Source organism: Anolis carolinensis, chromosome 1, assembly GCF_035594765.1.
Source record: "Anolis carolinensis isolate JA03-04 chromosome 1, rAnoCar3.1.pri, whole genome shotgun sequence".
NCBI classification, from domain to species: Eukaryota; Metazoa; Chordata; class Lepidosauria; order Squamata; family Dactyloidae; genus Anolis; species Anolis carolinensis.
Window position 1 is genome coordinate 40124427 of NC_085841.1, and position 20525 is coordinate 40144951.

The 20525-nt window shown below is 43.1% G+C and overlaps 1 protein-coding gene across 1 annotated transcript in view; it reads left to right on the forward strand.

Annotated features, from left to right (window-relative positions):
• The first annotated feature begins 10796 nt into the window (after nucleotides 1-10796).
• The window catches only part of galnt14 (polypeptide N-acetylgalactosaminyltransferase 14), a 291609-nt gene continuing 281880 nt past the window's right edge, over nucleotides 10797-20525 (forward strand). Inside the window, exon 1 of the mRNA XM_062973041.1 lies at nucleotides 10797-11289. Coding sequence (XP_062829111.1) covers nucleotides 11158-11289 — 132 coding nt within the window. The 5' untranslated portion in view covers nucleotides 10797-11157. The remainder of the gene's footprint in view (nucleotides 11290-20525) is intronic.

Consider the following 20525-nt stretch of genomic DNA (forward strand, 5'->3'; position numbering starts at 1 on the left):
TTACAGTAGAGTCTCACTTATCCAACACTCGCTTATCCAACGTTCTGGATTATCCAACGCATTTTTGTAGTCAATGTTTTCAATATATCGTGATATTTTGGTGCTAAATTCATAAATACAGTAATTACTACATAGCATTACTGCATATTGAACTACTTTTTCTGCAAATTTGTTGTCTAACATGATGTTTTGGTGTTTCATTTGTAAAATCATAACCTAATTTGATATTTAATAGGCTTTTCCTTAACGCCTCCTTATTATCCAACATATTCGGTTATCCAACATTTTGCCAGCCCACTTATGTTGGATAAGTGAGACTCTACTGTACTGTATTTACAAATTTACCAGTAAAATATCACAATGAATTTGAAACACTGACTACAAAAACATTGATTATGAAAAGGCAGACTGTGTTGGATAATCCAGAACATTGTATAAGCGAATGTTGGATAAGTGAGATTCTACTTTGATATGAAATAATTTCTAGGATAGAATAATGCAGAACAATATAATCTCTAAAACCAGGACAGTAATAAAGAAATAAAGAAATAAAGAAAGTAAATAACGCAAGGAAATTGGAAATTCCACAAAGGAAACAATCAGGGCCAGCTAACACCTCCCAAGAAAGGATTCTTCCAGAAAGGAAGCTGAGAAGGCAGTGAAGCACTATGTATTACCAAAGTCCTTATTATTACTATCATTACTATCCTTACTATTATTATTATTATTATTATTGTGTTGCGGTCAACCGTGAAAATGAATACAATCTGGCTCCAAGTATTCAAAAACACTAAACTCAGAATATAAAAAAATTAATGTGGTATAATAAAACAGAACAATACAATCTCTAAAATCAGAACACTAAATAAAGAACAACACTCTGAAAATAGGGGAATTCCACACAGAAAACAATCAGGGCCAGCTAACACCTCCCAACAAAGGATTCCCATCATCAAAGTCTGGCCAATTTTCTGTTTTCTCAGGGCCACAGACAGTAGAAGCATATAAAATATCGCAAACAACACCACTCTGAAAACAAGGTAATTCCAGACAGGAAAAAATCAGGGCGAGCTAACACCTCCCAACAAACAAATCACTCAGGGAGGAAACAGCTAGGCTTTAAATCTGCAAGGCCATTACATCCTAATCATTTTTCCTAATTGCAGCATTCATACTTGCCTCCAACAGACAAAAAAAAAACCCAAACAATCAGAAATATTGCATATTCACAACCTTTAGGAAATAATGTCCCCTGATGGCACAGCATGTTAAAGCGCTGAGCTGCTGAACTTCTGGACCGAAAGGCCGCAGGTTTGAATTGGGGGAACTGACAGAGCCCCCACTGTTAGCCCCAGCTTCTGCCAACCCAGAAGTTCAAAAACATGTAAATGTGAGTGCATCAATAGGTACTGCTCCGGTGGGAAGGTAACGCCGCTCCATGCAGTCATCCCACATGACCTTGGAGGAGTCTACGGACAACGCCGGCTCTTCGGCTTAGAAATGGAGATGAGCACCAACCCCCAGAATCATACATGACGGGGCTTAATGTCCGAGGAAAACGTTTACCCTTTACCTTAACTACCACCAATTCCTCAATACTTTATTTCCCATACCACCATTCTTCGCCACAGCAACGCGTGGCAGGGCACAGCTAGTAGGTATATAAAACAGGTATAAAAATGAAACATTTGCTGATAATAAATCAGCATTTGCAAGGCTTGCTAAACAGGATGTTGTTTTTCCTTTTTTGTGGAGTACAGGTCAAACATTTCCTGCAGAATCCACTATAAACATTACATGCTGTTGCTAACAAATTTATGTAAAAGGGTGACATTCAGAAACCTTTAACTGTTGCCAAGTTTTTGTGACCCCAACATTGGGCTAAGGGAACCTACTTGTGGCTTGGACTCTCAGTTTAAGAAGCTTTGGTCTAAACTCTTTGAAAACCTAAACTACGTATTTCTAAATACTCAGTTGAAAGTTTTAAATCACTCTAGTGACAGATTAAAGAAATTTCATGGGGAGGGAGAGGGAAGAGAAAATCAACCCAGTTTAGAAGAGGCAGTGCCCTTGTTCTCTGCCTGGCAGCTAAACTCCTGGTGGTAGAATATCTGTATTTCAGGCTTTTTCTCCTCCCTGCTGAACATCATTCATGCAGGATAAACAACAGAAGAAAAATGTTTTGATCTGGATCTAACCAATATTCTCATCACCTACAAATAACAAAGGAGGAAAAAAATTAAGTGCAGTCAACTTCATCAGCATAGTGTAGCAGTTTGAGAATCAGACTTTGGGGAGCAGCTTTGCATAGAATCATAGAGCTGGATGAAACCTTGTGGGCCATCCAGTTCAACTCCCTGCCAAGAAGCAGGAAAATTGCATTCAAAGCATGCCTGACAGATGGCCATCCAACCTCTGTTTAAAAGCTTCCAAAGAAGATGTCTCCCCACACTCTGCAGCAGAGAGTTCCACTGCTGAACCGTTCTCACAGTTAGGAAGTTATTCCTAATGTACAGGTGGAATCTCCTTTCCTGTAGTTTGAAGCCATTGTTCCGCATCCTAGTCTCCAGGGCAGCAGAAAACAAGCTTGCTCCCTCCTCCCTATGACTTCCCCTCACATATTTATACATGGCCCTCATCATGTCTCCTCTCAGCCTTCTCATTTGCAGGCTAAACATGCCCAACTCTTTAAGCTACTCCTCATAGGGTTTGTTCTCCAGACCCTTGATCATTTTAGCCGCCCTCCTCTGGACACATTCCAGCTTGTCAACATCTCTCTTCAACTGTGGTGCCCAGAATTGGACACAATATTCCAGATGTGGTCTGACCAAGGCAGAATAGAGGGACCTAGACACTATTCTTTATTTTTGCAGGCAAAAATTGGCTTTTTTAGCCGCTCCATGACATTGTTGGCTCATGTTTAACTTGTTGTCCACAAGAACTCTGTTTTGGACTTCAGTCCCAGCTTGGCCACAGAAACTCACCGAGTGACCTTGGGTGAGTCACTCTCCCAGCCAGGGTGATGTAGTGGTAGGATGATCACAGTTTGACACCACTTTAACTGCCATGGCTCAATGCCAGGGAATCCCTAGCATTGTAGTTTTACAAGGCCTTGAGCCTTTTCTGTCAAAGAGTGCTGGTGTCCCAGCAACCTACAACTGTCAGGATTCTACAGCGGTTAAAGTGGGAGAGAGATCATTACTCTATCCTTTCAAGATTATGTATAAAGTCTCTGACAATAGTCTGTATTGAGTTGGCACCCCACTGTGGTTGGATCTACATTGTCATACAATGCAGTTTCAGAATACAGAGTATCTGTTCGATCATATGAGTCTACATGCAGATGACGTCCAAGTCTATCATTCCTTTTCACTTGCTGCTAAGGAGGCTGTTCAGGTTCTGAACCAGTGCCTGGCGGCTGGGATGGCCTGGTTGAGGGCGAGCAAATTGAAACTGAATCCAGACAAGACAGAGGTACTCCTGGTCAGCCAAAAGGCCAAACAGGGTATAGGATTACAGCCTGGGCTAGATTGGGTTACACTCCCCCTGAAGTCACAGGTTCGCAGCTTGGGAGTGATCCTGGATTCACTGCTGAGCCCGGAACCCCAGGTTTCAGCGGTGGTCAGGGGGGGCTTTTGCACAATTAAAACTTGTGCGCCAGTTGTGCCCATACCTTGGGAAGTCAGACTTGGCCACGGTGGTCCACGCTCTCATTACATTTCATACAGACTACTGCAATGCTCTCTTCGCTTTTGGATGATGTGTTTTTACCAACGAAATGTATTTTAATTATTCTATTTTGTCTGTATTAATTTTAATGCAATTTTATCTCGTATTTATATTATGTTCTAAGGCACTGTAAGTGTCGTTGCAAGCCGCCTTGAGTCCTCCTTGGGGTAAAGAAAGGTGGGATATAAATAAGGCAAATAAATAAATAAATAATACTTGGATTGCCTTTGAAGACTGTTCGAAAGCTTCAAGTAGTCCAACGGGCGGCAGCTGGATTGCTAACTGGAGTGGTGTACAGGGAGCATACAACCCTCCTGTTATGTCAGCTCCACTGGCTGCCAGTCTACTACTGAGAACAATTCAAAGTGCTGGATTTAGCCTATAAAACCTTGCACAGTTCCGACTTAGCTTACCTGTCCAAATGCATCTTGCCCTATGAACCAGGACAGATATTAAGATCTTCTACGGAGTTCGGCTCTCGGTCCCACGTCCTTTGCAGGTGCGGCTGGTGGGGATGAGAGACAGGCCTTCTCAGTGGTGGCCCCTCAACCGTGGAACTCCCTTCCTAGTGATGTGAGCTCAGCCTCCCTCCTGACATCCAGAAAACAATTAAAATCCTGGCTTTGGAACAAGGGGTTTGGAGACTAGCTACAATGCAGTAGACATCTGTGAATGAATGTGACTGTAACTGGAATGGCTAATAGACTCTGATTATGAACTATGTGGTTGTTTTAAACCCTGTTTTAATTGTATTTAATGTTATTGTTTTATGTTTAATGATGTAATATTTAAAATTTGTTATAATTGCTGTTTTAAACGTGTTTTAATTGTATTTATATGTTACTAGCTGTGCCCGGCCACGCGTTGCTGTGGCTGAGTCTGGTGGTGTTGGTCAGTCTACATTAGGTTGTATTGATGCTGTGACCTCCACCTTCTTTATACTCACATTAGTAGTAGTATTTAAAGTCTGTTACCTTCTTCAGTTTTTGTGTTGATTGATAATTGCTTGAGATCCCTGTTGTCTTTGGTTTGTTGTTAGTTGTAATGTCTGATTCTGCTGAGTGCGGTTTATATTTTTATTGTGGTACAATAGTCTTTTTTTGTTTTGCCTGTGTAGGTGTTTATTATTATTGTTGTTGTAGTGATTATGAAGGTTGGATAAGTTAGATGCTACTGTATTGTTTTTTGGAGGCCCAGTGTAGCACTGACTGGCCTCTCAGCCTCAGTGCCTGGCTGTTTCTTGCCTGTGATGGTGTTGATTCTTATTGTTGTTGTTGTTGTCATTGTTATTATTGTAATTGTTTTTTTGGAGGCCAAGTGTGGATTGGGGAGGGATTGGGGAGGTGGATGAGTTGTGTTGTAAAATTTTGTATTTGTTATAGTCACAATGCATTGTTGTGAGTTTTGTGGGTCCGGATTGTGGTTTTGTGGTGTGGTTATGTTGTTACAACTGGGAGGGAATGCTTTTGCATTGTTTTGCCAAGTTTTGTATTTCTGGGGCATTTAGTTGTGTTGTTATAGTCATGATGCGTTGTTGTGAGTTTTGTGGGTCCGGATTGTGGTTTTGTGTTGTGGTTGTGTTTTTACAACTGGGAGGCAAGGCTTTTGCGTTGTGTTGTCAAATTTTGTATTTCTGGGGTGTTTAGTTGTGTTATAGTCACGATGCGTTGTTGTGAGTTTTGTGGGTCCGGATTGTGGTTTTGTGGTGTAGTTGTGTTGTTATAACCGGGAGAAAAGGCTTTTGTGTTGTGTTGTCAAGTTTTGTATTTCTGGGGTGTTTAGTTGTGTGCCAAGTTTCGTATTTCTGGGGCGTTTAGTTGTGTTGTTATAGTCACGATGCATTGTTGTGAGTTTTGTGGGTCCGGATTGTGGTTTTGTGGTGTGGTTGTGTTGTTACAACCGGGAGGCAAGGCTTTTACATTGTGTTGTCAAGTTTTACATTTCTGGGGCGTTTAGTTGTGTGCCAAGTTTCGTATTTCTGGGGCATTTAGTTGTGTTGTTATAGTCACGATGCGTTGTTGTGAGTTTTATGGGTCCGGATTGTGGTTTTGTGGTGTGGTTGTGTTGTTACAACCTGGAGGGAAGGCTTTTGCATTGTGTTGCCAAGTTTCGTATTTCTGGGGCGTTTAGTTGTGTTGTTATAGTCACGATGTGTTGTTGTGACTTTTGTGGGTCTTGTGTGGTTTTATGGTGTGGTTGTGTTGTTACAACTGGGAGGCAAGGCTTTTGCATTGTGTTGCCAAGTTTTGTATTTCTGGGGCGTTTAGTTGTGTTGTTATCGCATGATGCGTTGTTGTGAGTGTTGTGGGTCTGGATTGTGGTTTTGTGGTGTGGTTGTGTTGTTGTAACCTGGAGGCAAGCCTTTTGCATTGTGTTGCCAAATTTCGTATTTCTGGGATGTTTCGTTTTGTTGTTATAGTCACTGCGCAAACAACTTTATCATTTTATATATATAGACTAGCTGTGCCCGGCCACGCGTTGCTGTGGCGAAGTCTGGTGGTCTGGGAAATAAAGTATTGAGGAATTGGTGGTAGTTAAGGTAAAGGTAAAGGTTTTCCCCAGACATTAAGTCCAGTCGTGTGTGACTCTGGGGGTTGGTGCTCATCTGCATTTTGAAGGCGAAGAGCCGGCGTTGTCTGTAGCCTCCTCCAAAGTCATGTGGTCAGCATGACTGCATGGAGCGTCGTTACCTTCCCGCCGCAGAGGCACCTATTCATCTACTCTCATTTGTATGTTTTCGAACTTCTGGGTTGGGAGAAGGTGGGGCTAATAGTGGGGGCTGTGTTCGTCTGCGACCTTTGGGTGCAGAAGTTCAGCAGCTCAGCGGTTTAACACGCTGCTCCATCAGGGGAGATTATTTTCTCAAGGTTGTGAATATACAATATTTCTGATTGTTTTTTGTCTGTTAGAGGGAAGTATGAATGTTGGAATTAGGGAAAATGATTAGCATGTAATGGGCTTGCAGCTTTAAAGCCTGGCTGTTTTCTAGCTGAGTGAATTTTTTGTTGGGAGGTGTTAGCTGGCCCTAATTGTTTCCTGTCTGTAATTCCCTTGTTTTGAGAGTGGTGAGGATTTGCCAGACTTTGATGATGGGAATACTTTGTTGGGAGGTGTTAGCTGGCCCTGATTGTTTCCTGTGTGGAATGGCCCTGTTTTCAGATTGTTGTTCTTTATGTAGTGTTTTGATTTTAGAGATTGTATTGTTCTGTTTTATTATAGCAGAGTAATTTTTATATATTGATTTTATTGGTTTTGAATATTTGGAGCCAGATTGTATTCATTTTTACGGTTCACAGCAACATAATAATAATAGTAATAATAATAATAATAATAGTACTAATAATGAGTCTGGTAATACACACTGCTTCACTGCATTGTGAGCTTCCTTTCTGGAAGAATCCTTTCTTGGGAGGTGTTAGCTGGCTGTGATAGTTTGTTTTGTGGCATTCCCAATTTTCCTGATTTCAGAGTGTTATAAAAATAATAAGTTACTATTATTAGTGATTATTATATTGTTGAATGATTATCAATGTTATAATAATTATTATTCCATTTGTGAATGATTATCACTGTAATAATAATAATAATTTACTCTTATTTTGAATTGTTAATACATTGTTGGATGATTATCAGTGTTATAATTATTATTATTATGACAGCCTTGAATGTTTATTATAGTTGTAATAATAATAACTTGTTATGATTAGTTATTATTGCATTGTTGAATGATTATTACTGTTATAATAACAATAATAAATTACTATTATTATTGGTTATTATTACATTCTTAAATGATGAGCAGTTATTATTATATTAATAATAATTATTACTGACAGGGAAGGGAAAGGTGAGGGCGATAGGGCTTCAGAGGGAAAAAAGGGGGGCTGCTGAGGCATTGGAGGGGGTTGTGATTTGTGGGTGACAACAACAACAACAACAATAACAACAGAAAAGGGGGGGGGCTGAGCCTGGGCCAACTTGGGCCTTCCCTCGAGTTGTTTTGGGTGCCAACTTCCACCCTTCCTGGTCTGAGGCTCTTTACCCCCCCCCCCCCCCCCGTCAGCCGTTTAACTGGGTGAGGGGGAAAAGGAAGGGGCCTGAGGCTGGGAAGGGCGGGAGTTGGCGCCCAAAACAACTGGAGGGGAGGCCCAGGCCTGCTGGAGGGCCATGCCCTCCTCTTCCCCCCTCACCTTCCCCCCTCACCTCAAAGAACCGGGGAAGAAGTCCTTGAGGCGGACCAGGGTGCAGACAGCGCTGCGGAGGGCCCGGTAGGAGGAAGGCCGAGGCCGAGGCCGGGAAGAGGAGAGAGGGTGAGGCGGGGGTCCGCGGGGCCTTCCTGGCGCTGAGGGGAGGGGAGAGGGGCTGGAGGAGGGGGCCTGCTCGGCGACCCTCCATGGGCCCTGAGGGGGGAGGAGATTGGGGGGGAGGGCAGAGAGGAATCCGCCTTCCTGCCTGCCTGCCTGCCTTCCTTCCTTCAGCCCAGGCCCAGCTCTGAGGCGAGGTGTTTGTGAGGCCTCCTGGGCTAAGGATGATGTGTGTGCGCGCGGGAAGGGAGGAGAGGGCAGTGTGCGCGCAGGCGCAGATCGCCTGTTGCGTTTTTTGGGCTTTTGTTGGCCCTGTGATTGTGTTTGGCATCTAATTGTGCTGTATCTTACTGGAGCCGTGGATGATGGGTTATGTTGCCAAATTTCAAGGTTGGGGGGCCTTTACTTTTGTTGTTTTGTAATGGCGTCTGGATCTGTAGTGATGTTATTTTTTCAAAGACGGCGGCAGTGGAGGTCGCGAGAGAGGGTGAGGGAGGCTTTGACAGTTGTGTGTGTGTGTGCGCGCGCGCGCCATAAAGGTTCGAAGCATGGTGTTTTTGCGCATGCGTACCTAGTTTTGGCATTTTTTGGTGTTGTGATAGTGTTTTATGTGTAAATTTGTTGTATCTTACTGGAGGCGGGGATGATGGATTGCGTTGCCAATTTTCGAGTTTGGGGGGGCTGTAGATTTGTTGTTTTGTGCATCGCTGTGATGCCATCACTCTTTTATATATATAGATTGTTTTATGTTTAATGATTTAATGGTTAATGTATTTGTTATGTTTATGTTTTGATGTGGCATCAAATTGTGCCATGTTGTGAGTCACTCTGAATCCCCCTTGGGGTGAGATAGGGCGCGATAAAAAATACGATATATATATTGTCTATACTTATGATATTGATAATAACATTATCATTTTATACAATTTAATATTAATAATAATACTATATAATATTAATTATATGTTATATATTACATATATTACAGTTTAGTGATATAGTTCAATATAGTAATATATAATGCTAATATTGTGCTATGCTAATAATATAATATATTGTATGTACATACAGCTGCTCTGAGTTCCCTTCGGGGTGATTAGGGTGGGATATAAATGTAGTAAATAAATGTAGTAAATGAATAAATAAATAATTTTGGACTTAAGCTCGCCCAAAGTCTGAAATGACTTGAAGACAGACAACAACAACAATCCTAATTAACCTGACTATCTCATTGGCCAGAAGCAGGCCCAAACTTCCTATTGAAATCCTGATAGGTTTATGTTGGTTAATTTTTTTTTCATTTTTAAATATTGTATTGTTCTTTCATTGTTATTATCATTGTTTTGCACTGCAAATAAGATATGTGCAGTGTGCATAGGAATTTGTTTGGGTTTTTTTCCCCCAAATGATAATTCGGCCCCTTAACAGTCTGAAGGATTGTGGACTGGCCCTCTGCTTTAAAAGTTTGAGGACCCCTGCAGTAGAGTCTCACTTATCCAACACTTGCTTATCCAACATTCTGGATTATCCAACACATTTTGTAGTCAATGTTTTCAATATATCGTGATATTTTGGTGCTAAATTCGTAAGTACAGTAATTACGACATAGCATTACTGTGTATTGAACTACTTTTTCTGTCAAATTTGTTGTTAAATATGATGTTTTGGTGCTTAATTTGTAAAATCATAACCTAATTTGATGTGTTATAGGCTTTTCCTTAAGCCCTCCTTATTATCCAACATATTCGCTTATCCAACGTTCTGCCGGCCTGTTTATGTTGGATAAGTGAGACTCTACTGTAATGTGGATTCGGAAACTGCATTATAGGACAGTGCAGATCCATTGTGTATCAGCTCTACAATGTTGTGGATGCATGCCTGGATAGTTTGGCAAACCTGAAACCAAGTCGGCGCAGGTGGTTATCCTCATTGCCTTTACGTTTCCTCGGAGGGAAGTCGATAGGAAGCAGGCCTTTGAGTAGATCAAAAATCTCCTGAATTTCAACAGAAAGGAGGAGACTATGAACATGAACAAAATCTGGCAACCAGTATTAAAATCAGGATAGTAAATCAAGAACAACACTCAGAAGACACGGGAATTCAGGGATGAATCAATCAGGGCCAGCTAACACCTCCCAACAAAGGATTCCCCAGGCAGGAAGCAGACAGAGCTTGAAGCTGAAAGACTAATCAAGGTGGCCAATTGCAACATTCACACCTGCCTCAGGCAGACAAGAGTTCTTTCTCCCGCCCTGGACCTTTCACAACGCCCTGGACCTTTCACAACCCCCACTTGCCTATTTTCCAATAGACCTCACAACCTCTGAGGATGTCTGCCATAGATGCGGGCGAAACGTCGGGAGAGAATGATTCTGGATTCAGCAACCCAGTGATTCCGGCCTACGAAGTGTGTCTCCAGAGCAGGCACGGGCAAACTTCGGCCCTCCGGGTGTTTTGGACTTCAACTCCCACTACCGGCTGTTAGGAATTGTGGGAGTTGAAGTCCAAAACACCCGGAGGGCCGAAGTTTGCCCGTGCCTGCTCTGGAGACATCCCGGCTTTGGAGCCAAAGGCTCCTTGGCTGAGGAAGAAGCAAGCCGAGTCGAGAAAGTCGAGAAAGGCGCTGCGAAGTTCCCCCTCCTCGTCTCTTTCTCGCCTGTCCGGTTCCCCATCCATCCGGAAAGGCATCTCAGCCTCGCCTTCCCGCTTTGTCTCGAATCCCCTCCGTGTCGCGCAGGAGAAGCGAGCGGCTGCGGTGCCGCGAAGGAGGGGAAGAGGAGCCTTTCCTTCTCTCAATCTCTCTCTCTCTTTCCCGCCTCTACTCCTCCTCCCTGGAGGGAGGAAAGGAAGCAAGGAGGCGAGTCGCTGTCCCTCGGAATAAGAGCGAAAGAGCGAGCGAGAGGCAGTCTCCAGCCCCTCCTCGGCTCGGAGGGAGGGAGCGAAGGCGGCCCGGGACTCCTCCTTTTCCCTGGGCTGCCAGGAGGGAGGCTGGGGCTGGAGCCATGCCCCTCGCGAGGAAGAGGCGGCGGAGGAGGCGGCGGCGCCGGTAGCGCTCCGCCGGGAAGAGGGCTCGGGCTCCCGCGTCCTTCGGGGGGCTCTTCTCCCCCTTCCCTCCGCCTCGGCCATGAGGCGCCTGAACCGACGGCTGGTCTGGTGGCTGCTGAGCGTGGCGTGGGTGGCGGCGCTGGTGCTGCTCTTCTTGGGGACGCGGAGGCGCTTGGACACCGGGGGGCAGAGCCCCAGCAGCGCGCCCAAGGTAAAGCGGGAAAGGTAGAGAGACAGCGGGGTGGAAACGGAGGGAGAAAGAGCGAGAGAGAGAGAGAGAGAGAGAGGCGACGGAGGGGAGGCGAGGCATCGCTCCCGTCCCTTCCCTCTCTTCTCCCCAAACTTCCTCGCCACACTTTGGGCCGCCAAGTTGCGCCTCCGCTGCTCTCTCTCTCTCTCCGAATGGAAGGAAAGAGAGACGCAGCGAGAAGCCTCGCCTCTGGGTTGCGTTGAGTTTTCCGCGGCTATGTTCCGGAAGCACTCTCTCCTGACGTTTCGCCTGCATCTATAGATGGGCTTAAAGCCAACCTTAAAAACTGTGGCATAGACACTGACAACTGGGAAGACCTGGCCCTTGAGCGCTCTAATTGGAGGTCAGCTGTGAACAGCAGTGCTGCGGAGTTGGAAGAGGTACGAACGGAGGGCTTAAGGGAGTAACGTGCCAAGAGGAAGGCCCGTCAAGCCAACCCTGACCGGGACTGCCTTCCACCTGGAAACCTATGCCCTCACTGCGGGAGAACATGTAGATCAAGTATAGGTCTCTTCAGCTACCTAAGAACCCACCCCCAAGACACCAGAGATGGAAGACAATCATCCACGAACTACGAGGGATCGCCTAAGTATAGCAGGCACCCTCAGAGGTTCTGAGGTCTGTTGGAAACTAGTCAAGGGAGGTTTGTATATCTGTGGGAGAAAGAACTCTTGTCTCTTTGAGGCAGGTGGGAGTGTTTCAATTGGCCACCTTGATTACCACTGAAATACCTTGCAGCTACAGAATCTGGCCGCTTCCTTGATTAGCATTGAATGGCCTTGAAGCTTCAAGGCCTGGCTGCTTCCTCCGTGGGGGAATCCTTTGTTGGGAGCTGTTAGCTGGCCCCTGGAATGTTCAAGGTGCAAGAAAGAACTCTGGTCTGTTTGAATCAAGTGTGAATGCTTCAATTGGCCACCTTATCAGCACTGAAATACCTTGCAGCTTCAGGGTCTGGCTGCTTCCTGCCTGGTGGAATCAATTGTTGGGAGGTGTCAGCTGGCCCGTGGGATGTTCAGGGTGGAAGAAAGAACTCTGGTCTGTTTGAATCAGGTGTGAATGTTTCAATTGGCCACCTTTGATTAGCACTGAAAAGCCTTGCAGCTTCGGGGTCTGGCTTTATCCTGCCTGGGGGAATCTTTTGTTGGGAGGTGTTAGCTGTCTGGAATTTCCCTGTTTTCAGGGTGTTGTTCTTTATTCACTGATTTTAAAATTTTGTTTAAATACTGGTGGTCAGATTTTGTTCATTTTCATGGTTCCCCCTTTCTGTTGAAATTGTCCACACGCTTGCGGATTTCAGTGGCTTCTCTGCGTAGTCTGACACCGTGGTTGTTAGAGTGGTCCAACATTTCTGTACTCTCAAATTGCACCATTCACACCTGCCTCAAACAGACATGAGTTCTTCCTCCCATCCTGGACTTTCCACAGATATAAAAACCCCACTTGCATAGTTTTCTATCAGACTTATTTATTTATTTGCAGTATTTAGATATGACTGCATGCCTGCCATAGATGCAGGTGAAACATCAGGAAAGAATGCTTCTGGAACATAGCCATGCAACCTGGAAAACTCACAGCAACTCAGTGATTCCAGCCATGAAAGCCTTCAACAACACAGCCTTGCCTCTCTCGGAAGGAAGGCTCAACCTACACAGTTCTGTCACCTCTGATACTGCTTGAATAGCCAAGAGCTCAATGGCGATGGGGAGATGTAGTTTTACAAGGTCTGCCGCTGTCACCTCTTCCAAAGAGAGTTGGCACCTCACCCAAACAACCAATCCCATGACTCCAAGGCAGTGAAACTAGCCTCCTATGGCTTTAATTAAACCAGGCATGGGCAAATTTGGGCCGTCCAGGTATTTTGGACTTCAACTCCCACCATTCCTAACAGGAAAAGGAAAAGGCCTGAGGCTGTTAGGAATTGTGAGAGCTGAAGTCCAAAACATCTGCAGGGCCCAAGTTTGCCCATGCCTGGTGTAAATGCCTTCGAGTCAGGCTGCATCTCCGCTGTAGAATTCATGCAGTGTGACACCACTTTTCTCTGCCCAGGCTAAAGGCTATAGAATTTCAGGAGGTGTCATTTGCTGAGGCGCATGCGCTCTTTGGCAGAGAAAGCTAAAGACCTTGTGAAACTACAACTCCCAGGATCCCCATAGCACTTGAACCCTGAGTTGCTGTGAGTTATCTGGCCTTATATGGCCATGTTCCAGAAGCATTCTCTCCTGACGTTTCACCTGCATCTATGGCAGGTATCCTGAGAGGTTGTGAGGTCTGTTGAAAATTAGTCAAGTGGGGTTTATATATCTGTGGAATGTTCAGGGTGGGAGAAAGAACTGTTGAAGGCAGGTGCGATTCCCCCAGGCAGGAAGAAGCAGAGCTGAAAGGCTATTCAGTGCTAAACAAGGTGGTCAATTGAAACATTCACACCTACCTCAAATAGACAAAAGTTCTTTTTCCCGCCCTGGACTTTCCACAGATATATAAACCCGGCGGCGAAGTGTGTTAAAGCACTGAGCTGCTGAACTTGCAGACCGAAAGGTCCCAGGTTCAAATCCCGGGAGCGGAGTGAGTGCTCGTTGTTGCTCCAGCTTCTGCCAAACTAAAACAGTTCGAAAACATGCCAGTGTGAGTAGATCAATAAGTACCGTTCCAGCGGGAAGGTAACGGTGCTCCATGCAGTCATGTCGGCCACATGACCTTGGAGGTGTCTACGGACAACGCCTGCTCTTCGGCTTAGAAATGGAGATGAGCACCAACCCCCAGAGTCAGACATGACTGGACTTAACGTCAGGGGAAACCTTTACCTTAATGACTAGTTTCCAACAGACCTCACAACCTTTGAGGATGCCTGCCATAGATGCAGGTGAAACATCAGGAAAGAATGCTTCTGGAACATAGCTATACAGCCCGGAAAACTCACAGCAACCCAGTGATTCTGGCCATGAAAGCCTTTGACAACACATTTGAACCCTGGCAGATAAAGGGATGTCAAACAGCATTAGGGTGCACTCCATTGTAGTATTTTCTTTGGCGCACTGATGTTGCTTATGTCTTGTCCAGAAAAGGTGTTTGAAGTAGAGGTAGAAGCATATGTGTTTTTAAAGACAAGAAATTTAGAGACAAGGTAAATTGAATATTTTTTTTTAAAAAAGAAGTCTTTCTGGGGGTGTGTTCAATGCACACAGCCTTATGTATAAAGATCCCTCCCCCTTTGAATAAAAATTGAAGCAAGCGCCCTGCAATGCGCCCCTGCCCTGTTGGCCCCCACCTTCTGCTTCTGGCAGGGTGCAAAGGGAAGATAAGGCTTGTTTGGGATGAACGGGAGCCAGAAACCTCCTCCCAGAATTAGGTGCTCTCTGTCTCTTGAAGTGCAACTCTTGATTGAAGTGAGGCCAGAATGGAGGCTGGGTGTTTTCCCCCTTCTGCTCAACTTGAGCGTGTTTTCCCATGTGATGCTCAAGCATTTCCCCCCTAGACTGGAATCGCTTGCAGCCTCTCTTTCTCTGGGACCAAAAGAAATGGCAGACAGCCAGTTTTAAGTCAAATGTACACTTAACCAACGTGGATTTTACTTTAAAATTACAGAGGTGGGAAACTGTTAAAAAATAATTAAGCGTTATTTGTGATGAAATGGTCTTAATGCCTTTAAATGTTTCACTTCAGTGTCACCAGTTGCGGTCTGAAATGGTTAAATGAGTGAAGTTTAAAATTATTTCTTCTTGCATTTCCTAGGTCTGTAATTTGAATGAATGTAAAACTCAGACTGGCAAGAGCCCACGTTTGATTTCAAAACTGTCAGTCTTTTGCTTTTCTTGCCAGCAGTAAAAATGTTCAAAGGTGATGCCTTCCAGACTGTACATTTCGTGTAAAATTGATTAGCTTTTCACTTAGTCCTGCATTGAAGACATTTGCATGTGTATACACAACTGTCGCAAGGAAAGGGTGGGACTCTTTTGAGTTAATGTCTGAAAAATGCCTTTACTGTATGAATGTCAACTCAGAACTGAATCCCATTGATTTCAGGGGGACTTCCTCCCAGATAGGTCTGGATAGCATGGCAGGCTTACTATTTTAAAATGTTACACAATGCAATACTGTTGAGCTTGACTTGGGAGCCAATCCCGTTGTGTTCTGATTTTACACTTCCCATCTAACACACTAGCACTTCTCTCATAGCCAACAGTTGTACGATTCTGCTATATGGTTAAACAAATGGTCAAACTTCAGTCTTTTTTACTTTTTTAGTTTAAACCCATTTGGCAAAGTGACTTGAGACTAATGTTAGCCAATGTGTGAATTTTCCCCCCATGTGGGTTTGTCATAATTTGGAGTATATCTCAGGTGCGAAGTGTTACTCTTGCCAAATAAAACTTAGGACCTCAACACACAAGGGGAAGTGGATAGTAGCATCTTTGTCCCGTCATATTCGGTGGCATTCCGTCTTGAAAGAAGATGGAGAATTTATTCTTGGTCATCACGCATGGTGCTCCTCTGCCCATTTCTACTTAAATTTTGTATTTTGTTCCTCATCACATACCTATCCTCCTTTTTTGTTTTTTTGTTGCTGTAACTGCACAATTGTAGACCTTAGAAATTAAGGAATTTCACAATTTAAAAAATTACTAAAAACTGGGTTGTTGTGTGTTTTGGGGTTGTATGGCCATGTTCCTGTAGCATTCTCTCCTGACGTTTCACCTAGATCTGTGGCAAGCATCCTCAGAGGTTTGTTCAGACCTCTGAGGATGCCTGCCACACATGCAGGTGAAACATCAGGAGAGAATGCTACTGGAACATGGCCATACAGCCCGAAAAACTTGTAACAACCCAGTGATTCCAGCTATGAAAGTCTTCGACAACTAAAAAAATCCTCTGTGACATGGGCAGTCCATGAACAACGAAATGGGAGGAGGCTTCTGTTTTTCCCTCCTATTCCATGGAGTGCCCATATCACAGATTTTTTACATTATTTTAAAAAATGTACAATTGCTAAATTTCAAAGGTTTTAATTTGCATGGTTCCAGTGACATTTTTTTTAAAAAAGGAGAAAATAATTATTTTCTAGTCCTTCTCTGTGTCCAATGTGTAATGGCAGCAGAAGGAGCCTTGAGACGCATGAAAAGACTGCCCACATGTATGCTCACACTGAAACATTGAAAATGGGCAAATGCACTATTTCTCATTCCATACAAAATGTTTGCTTCTAAGTGTTTCTACGTGCAGGGAGATGAATGGAGTTGATTCCAGCCCATCTTTAAAACCCACCCATTTCTACATATTGTGGGGACAGAATCCCATGGCCAGCCCGTGGGATGGGATGGGTGTCGTTTGATGAGATCAATGAGATTGCATCTTTGAAGTGTGTAGAAACAGAGGCCATCCTCTGTGTGACGAGGTCCTTAAAGAACAGTATTCTATGCCTCTATGATTAAGACTGCAATTAAATCCCCATATATGTGGAATCAATACCTGTGATTCCACTGATTATTATTATTATTATTATTGTTGTTTATGTTTATTTATATTCCACTTTTTCTCTCCATAAGGAGACTCAAAGCAGCTAACATTAAAAGCATTGCCTACCTGCAGCCAACAAAATTTGACCTCTCAAGAAATGTTCTAAGTCCTTCAGTTTAACTCCATGATAATTTAAGGTGGAATTCATTCATTTCTATAGGAGTCAATTTCCAGAAAGTATCCCCATAGATATAAAGGGCTGTGTGTTGTACTGTACATACCATGATTTATTTATTTATAGTGGCCCTGTGCATAGTGCTTCAGAAAATGATCATGTTTGCTCAGTCCAGTTGAAACTTTACAGACCAAATGCAAGGGGTTGACTTCTACAGGTATGACATCTGTATTCGTGGCAGAGTGTCAACTCCTTGAAATATAAGCCCCACAATCCAAGATCTGATCATAAAGGATTTTCCTGTCTTTCACCAATCTTCTATTTTCAGATAGCTTTAAAAAAACCCAGCTTTGGCATGCTAAGAATGAGTTCCCACATTACTTGTTGCTCGCTCTGTACTTAATTATAAATTGGCTGTTGAGAGTGGACAGAATGTGTGTGAAGTGACTGTTAAATAGCATTCTGGTTATGTTGGCACACAATGACGGTGCATGTTTCCCCTGTAACATTATATCCATTGTGGCCCATTCATTCATGCACCAGTGAAAGTCCAGTCACCAGGTGATGTTAACATTTGTGTGAAACTGTCTCAAAATCAGTTTCCATGCATGCATATTTTGTATCATTTCTGTTCCTTCCGCTTTTCTATTTTTAAAAACAACTCTTTGTATGTTCTAATGACCTCATTGATCTTTGCACAGCACAGCAACCTTGTTTTTCCATGAATTCTTTTTGTTTGCAAAAGGTTATGCCGTTTTTTGACTCTCACTTTCGTCCTAGGCTTAATAATTGTCCAAGCTTAATGATTTTTGTGTGGCTTGCAGTCTTAGACCAACCTAGTGATTTAAAAAAAATGAAATGAAAGTTCTGAATATGTTTATCTTTTGCATAGACTTAAATGAGCAATAATAAAACCAACAGGCAGTGGATTAATCAAGCTTTCCACTAGTGTCAATGGCTGGGAATGTTCTGGCCACGAAACAGAACAAGCAGCCTTTACGGGATGTTTCCTTCTTATTTTTTGCAGCAGGCATTTCATGCCCATAACAGTCTTCTTGAAGGTTGTCAGCTTTCACAAATAGAGTGTTATTCAGATCTGCCTCCCAGATGTCAGAGTAATAATAAATAATATAATATTAAAACTTTATTTATATACTACCCTATCTCCTCGAGAGGACTCAGGGCGGTTTCTGACATAGCAAGGAACCCATACAACAAATTAAACATAATAAAGAATAATAAACATGAAACAAGAGCATACAATTCAAAACAACCACAAAAATAAAAAAAAACCCCAGTTACAGTAGGTTCTTTGTTTGAACTACAACTTCCAGAATCTCCTGTCAGCATTCCTCCCTTCAAATCTCAGCTATGAAAAAAATGTGTTTCCCCATTTCAAATGTTGATTTTTTTTGCAATCAATCTTACTTTAATAATGATAATTTAAAAAATGGAATTCCTGGTTAAGATTAATCCAGGTGAGGTTAGTAATAACTGATGTGAGCCTTGCAATTGGAATAGAATGTTTAATTCAGGAAAGAAATACTTAGCAACTAAGTGGCTCCTCCAGCGGTATGTTTTCAAGTTGCCTGTTGACTTATAGTGAACTCATGGATTTGACAGGGTTTTGAAAGGTAAGGAATCATAGAGGTGGTTTTGCCAGTTCCTACCTCTGAAAAATAGCCTATATCACCTGGGTTTGGTTGGCCATTTCCTATCCAGATACTAACTGGATCTGATTAAGTTTAGCTTCCAAGTTGAGATGAGACCTGGTGTCTTAAGGGTATTTAGTGACTTTCCAATCTGCCTCTGGTGGAGAAAACCTCAAGCTTGTTGTGGGAGAGAGAGAAAAAATAGAAATTATAGAGCGGGTTGTGGCGCAGGCTGGTTAGTAGCCAGCTGCAATAAATCACCTAAGAGGTCATGAGTTCGAGGCCAGCGCGTGTCGGAGTGAGCACCCGACCATTAAAATAAGAAATAGCCCCTGCTTGTTGTTGACCTAAGCAACCCGAAATATAGTTGCATCTATCAAGTAGGAAATTTAGGTACCACTATGTGGGGAGGCTAATTTAACTAATTTACGACACCTTAAAACTCATTGAGCAGTGTTTGGAATGAGGAAGTTGGCATCACAGTGGACGATGAAGCAGCTGCTCCCCCTGTGGCCGGAATCGAGCATACCCTCAGGAAGCTGGAAGCTGGAGAAGGTTAAATTGCCTCTGTGTCTTTCTCTGTCTTTATGTTTATATGGCATTGAAGGTTTGCCTTGTATGTCATCTGCCCTGAGTCCCCTTCGGGGTAAGAAGGACAGAATATAAATACTGCAATTAAATAAATAAATAAGAGTGACCCTTTCCAATCTCCAGTATTTTCAGCATTGAAATTTAAAATTAACATCTTGCTTGTGTCAGACCCATGAATGAATATGCTTAATGCTTTGCATGTTTCTAAAAATGTGCTTATGAGAAGAAGGCTGCATTTCTGAATCAGAGCCAACACTGAGGGTGAGGAAAGTAATGTCATATGGCGTTCTTGAACTGCAAATTCCAAAGTTCCTTGCCAGGGCTACAGTTTGTCTAACCTGTCCCACACCTGGAGGGCAATGCTTTAATCTTTCTGTTAATTCCTGCTGTTGCAAACTTACTTGTCTTTCTTATTCTTCTGTCATGTTCCAGTATAGAATATAATACTGTTTAAAGCTACAGGGTTGCTCTCATCCTTTTGTCTAGGAAATTAAAACCTAAATCTAACATACGAGGGCTATCCAGAAAGTAGATTACATTTTGGACTTTAAAATGAACAAAGTATAGGAGAAAACATTTACCATATGCAGTTGAAAGCTACACCCAAATACCACTTCTCAACATAGTCACCATTCAAATCTAGGCACTTGTCATAACGATGAATGAGCTTGGCAACTCCTTCCCCACAAAATTCTGCCGTTTGCATCCTCAACCAGCCATTCACCCCTTCCCGCAGCTGCGCAACGCAGCGTTTTGGCGATGATGCCTTAACCCTCGTACATATTAGTCCAAACATTTTGAAGCATTCCACACCTTTGGTCTGGTGATAAAAGTTGGAAATGCAAACACTTATCTTGACATTTCCCATAACCACACTCCAAAAATGCAGGTAGCTGTGCTGATCCATACAAAGAAAAAGAAATATTCTGGCAATATAATTCTATCAGGAACAGGTTTTTTTTTTTTTTTTTTTACAGTCCATGGGTCTTAAATGCCCATCGAAGACAACCCCATCAGGGTAGTTCAGGCAGGTATATATTTGATTGAAAAATACATCCACTCTCTGTCTGCACAGTAACTATTGGGATTTTGAATAAGAATAAAGAAAGAGGTAGTAGATGCTAATATGTAACTGTCCATTTTCAGGAATGTGGAAGCCTGGTTGCATTGCATAATTGAGTGTTATTGTGGGGCAAAACCTGGGCAATTTTATCCCTCTATTTCAGTTTTGTCCTTGAGGGCAAGCTCTGTTCATATTTCTTGGTTTCTTTTTACTCCTAAGTAAAATGCTTTTGGGGGCTGTATTTACAGTGGGGCTGCATTTGCAG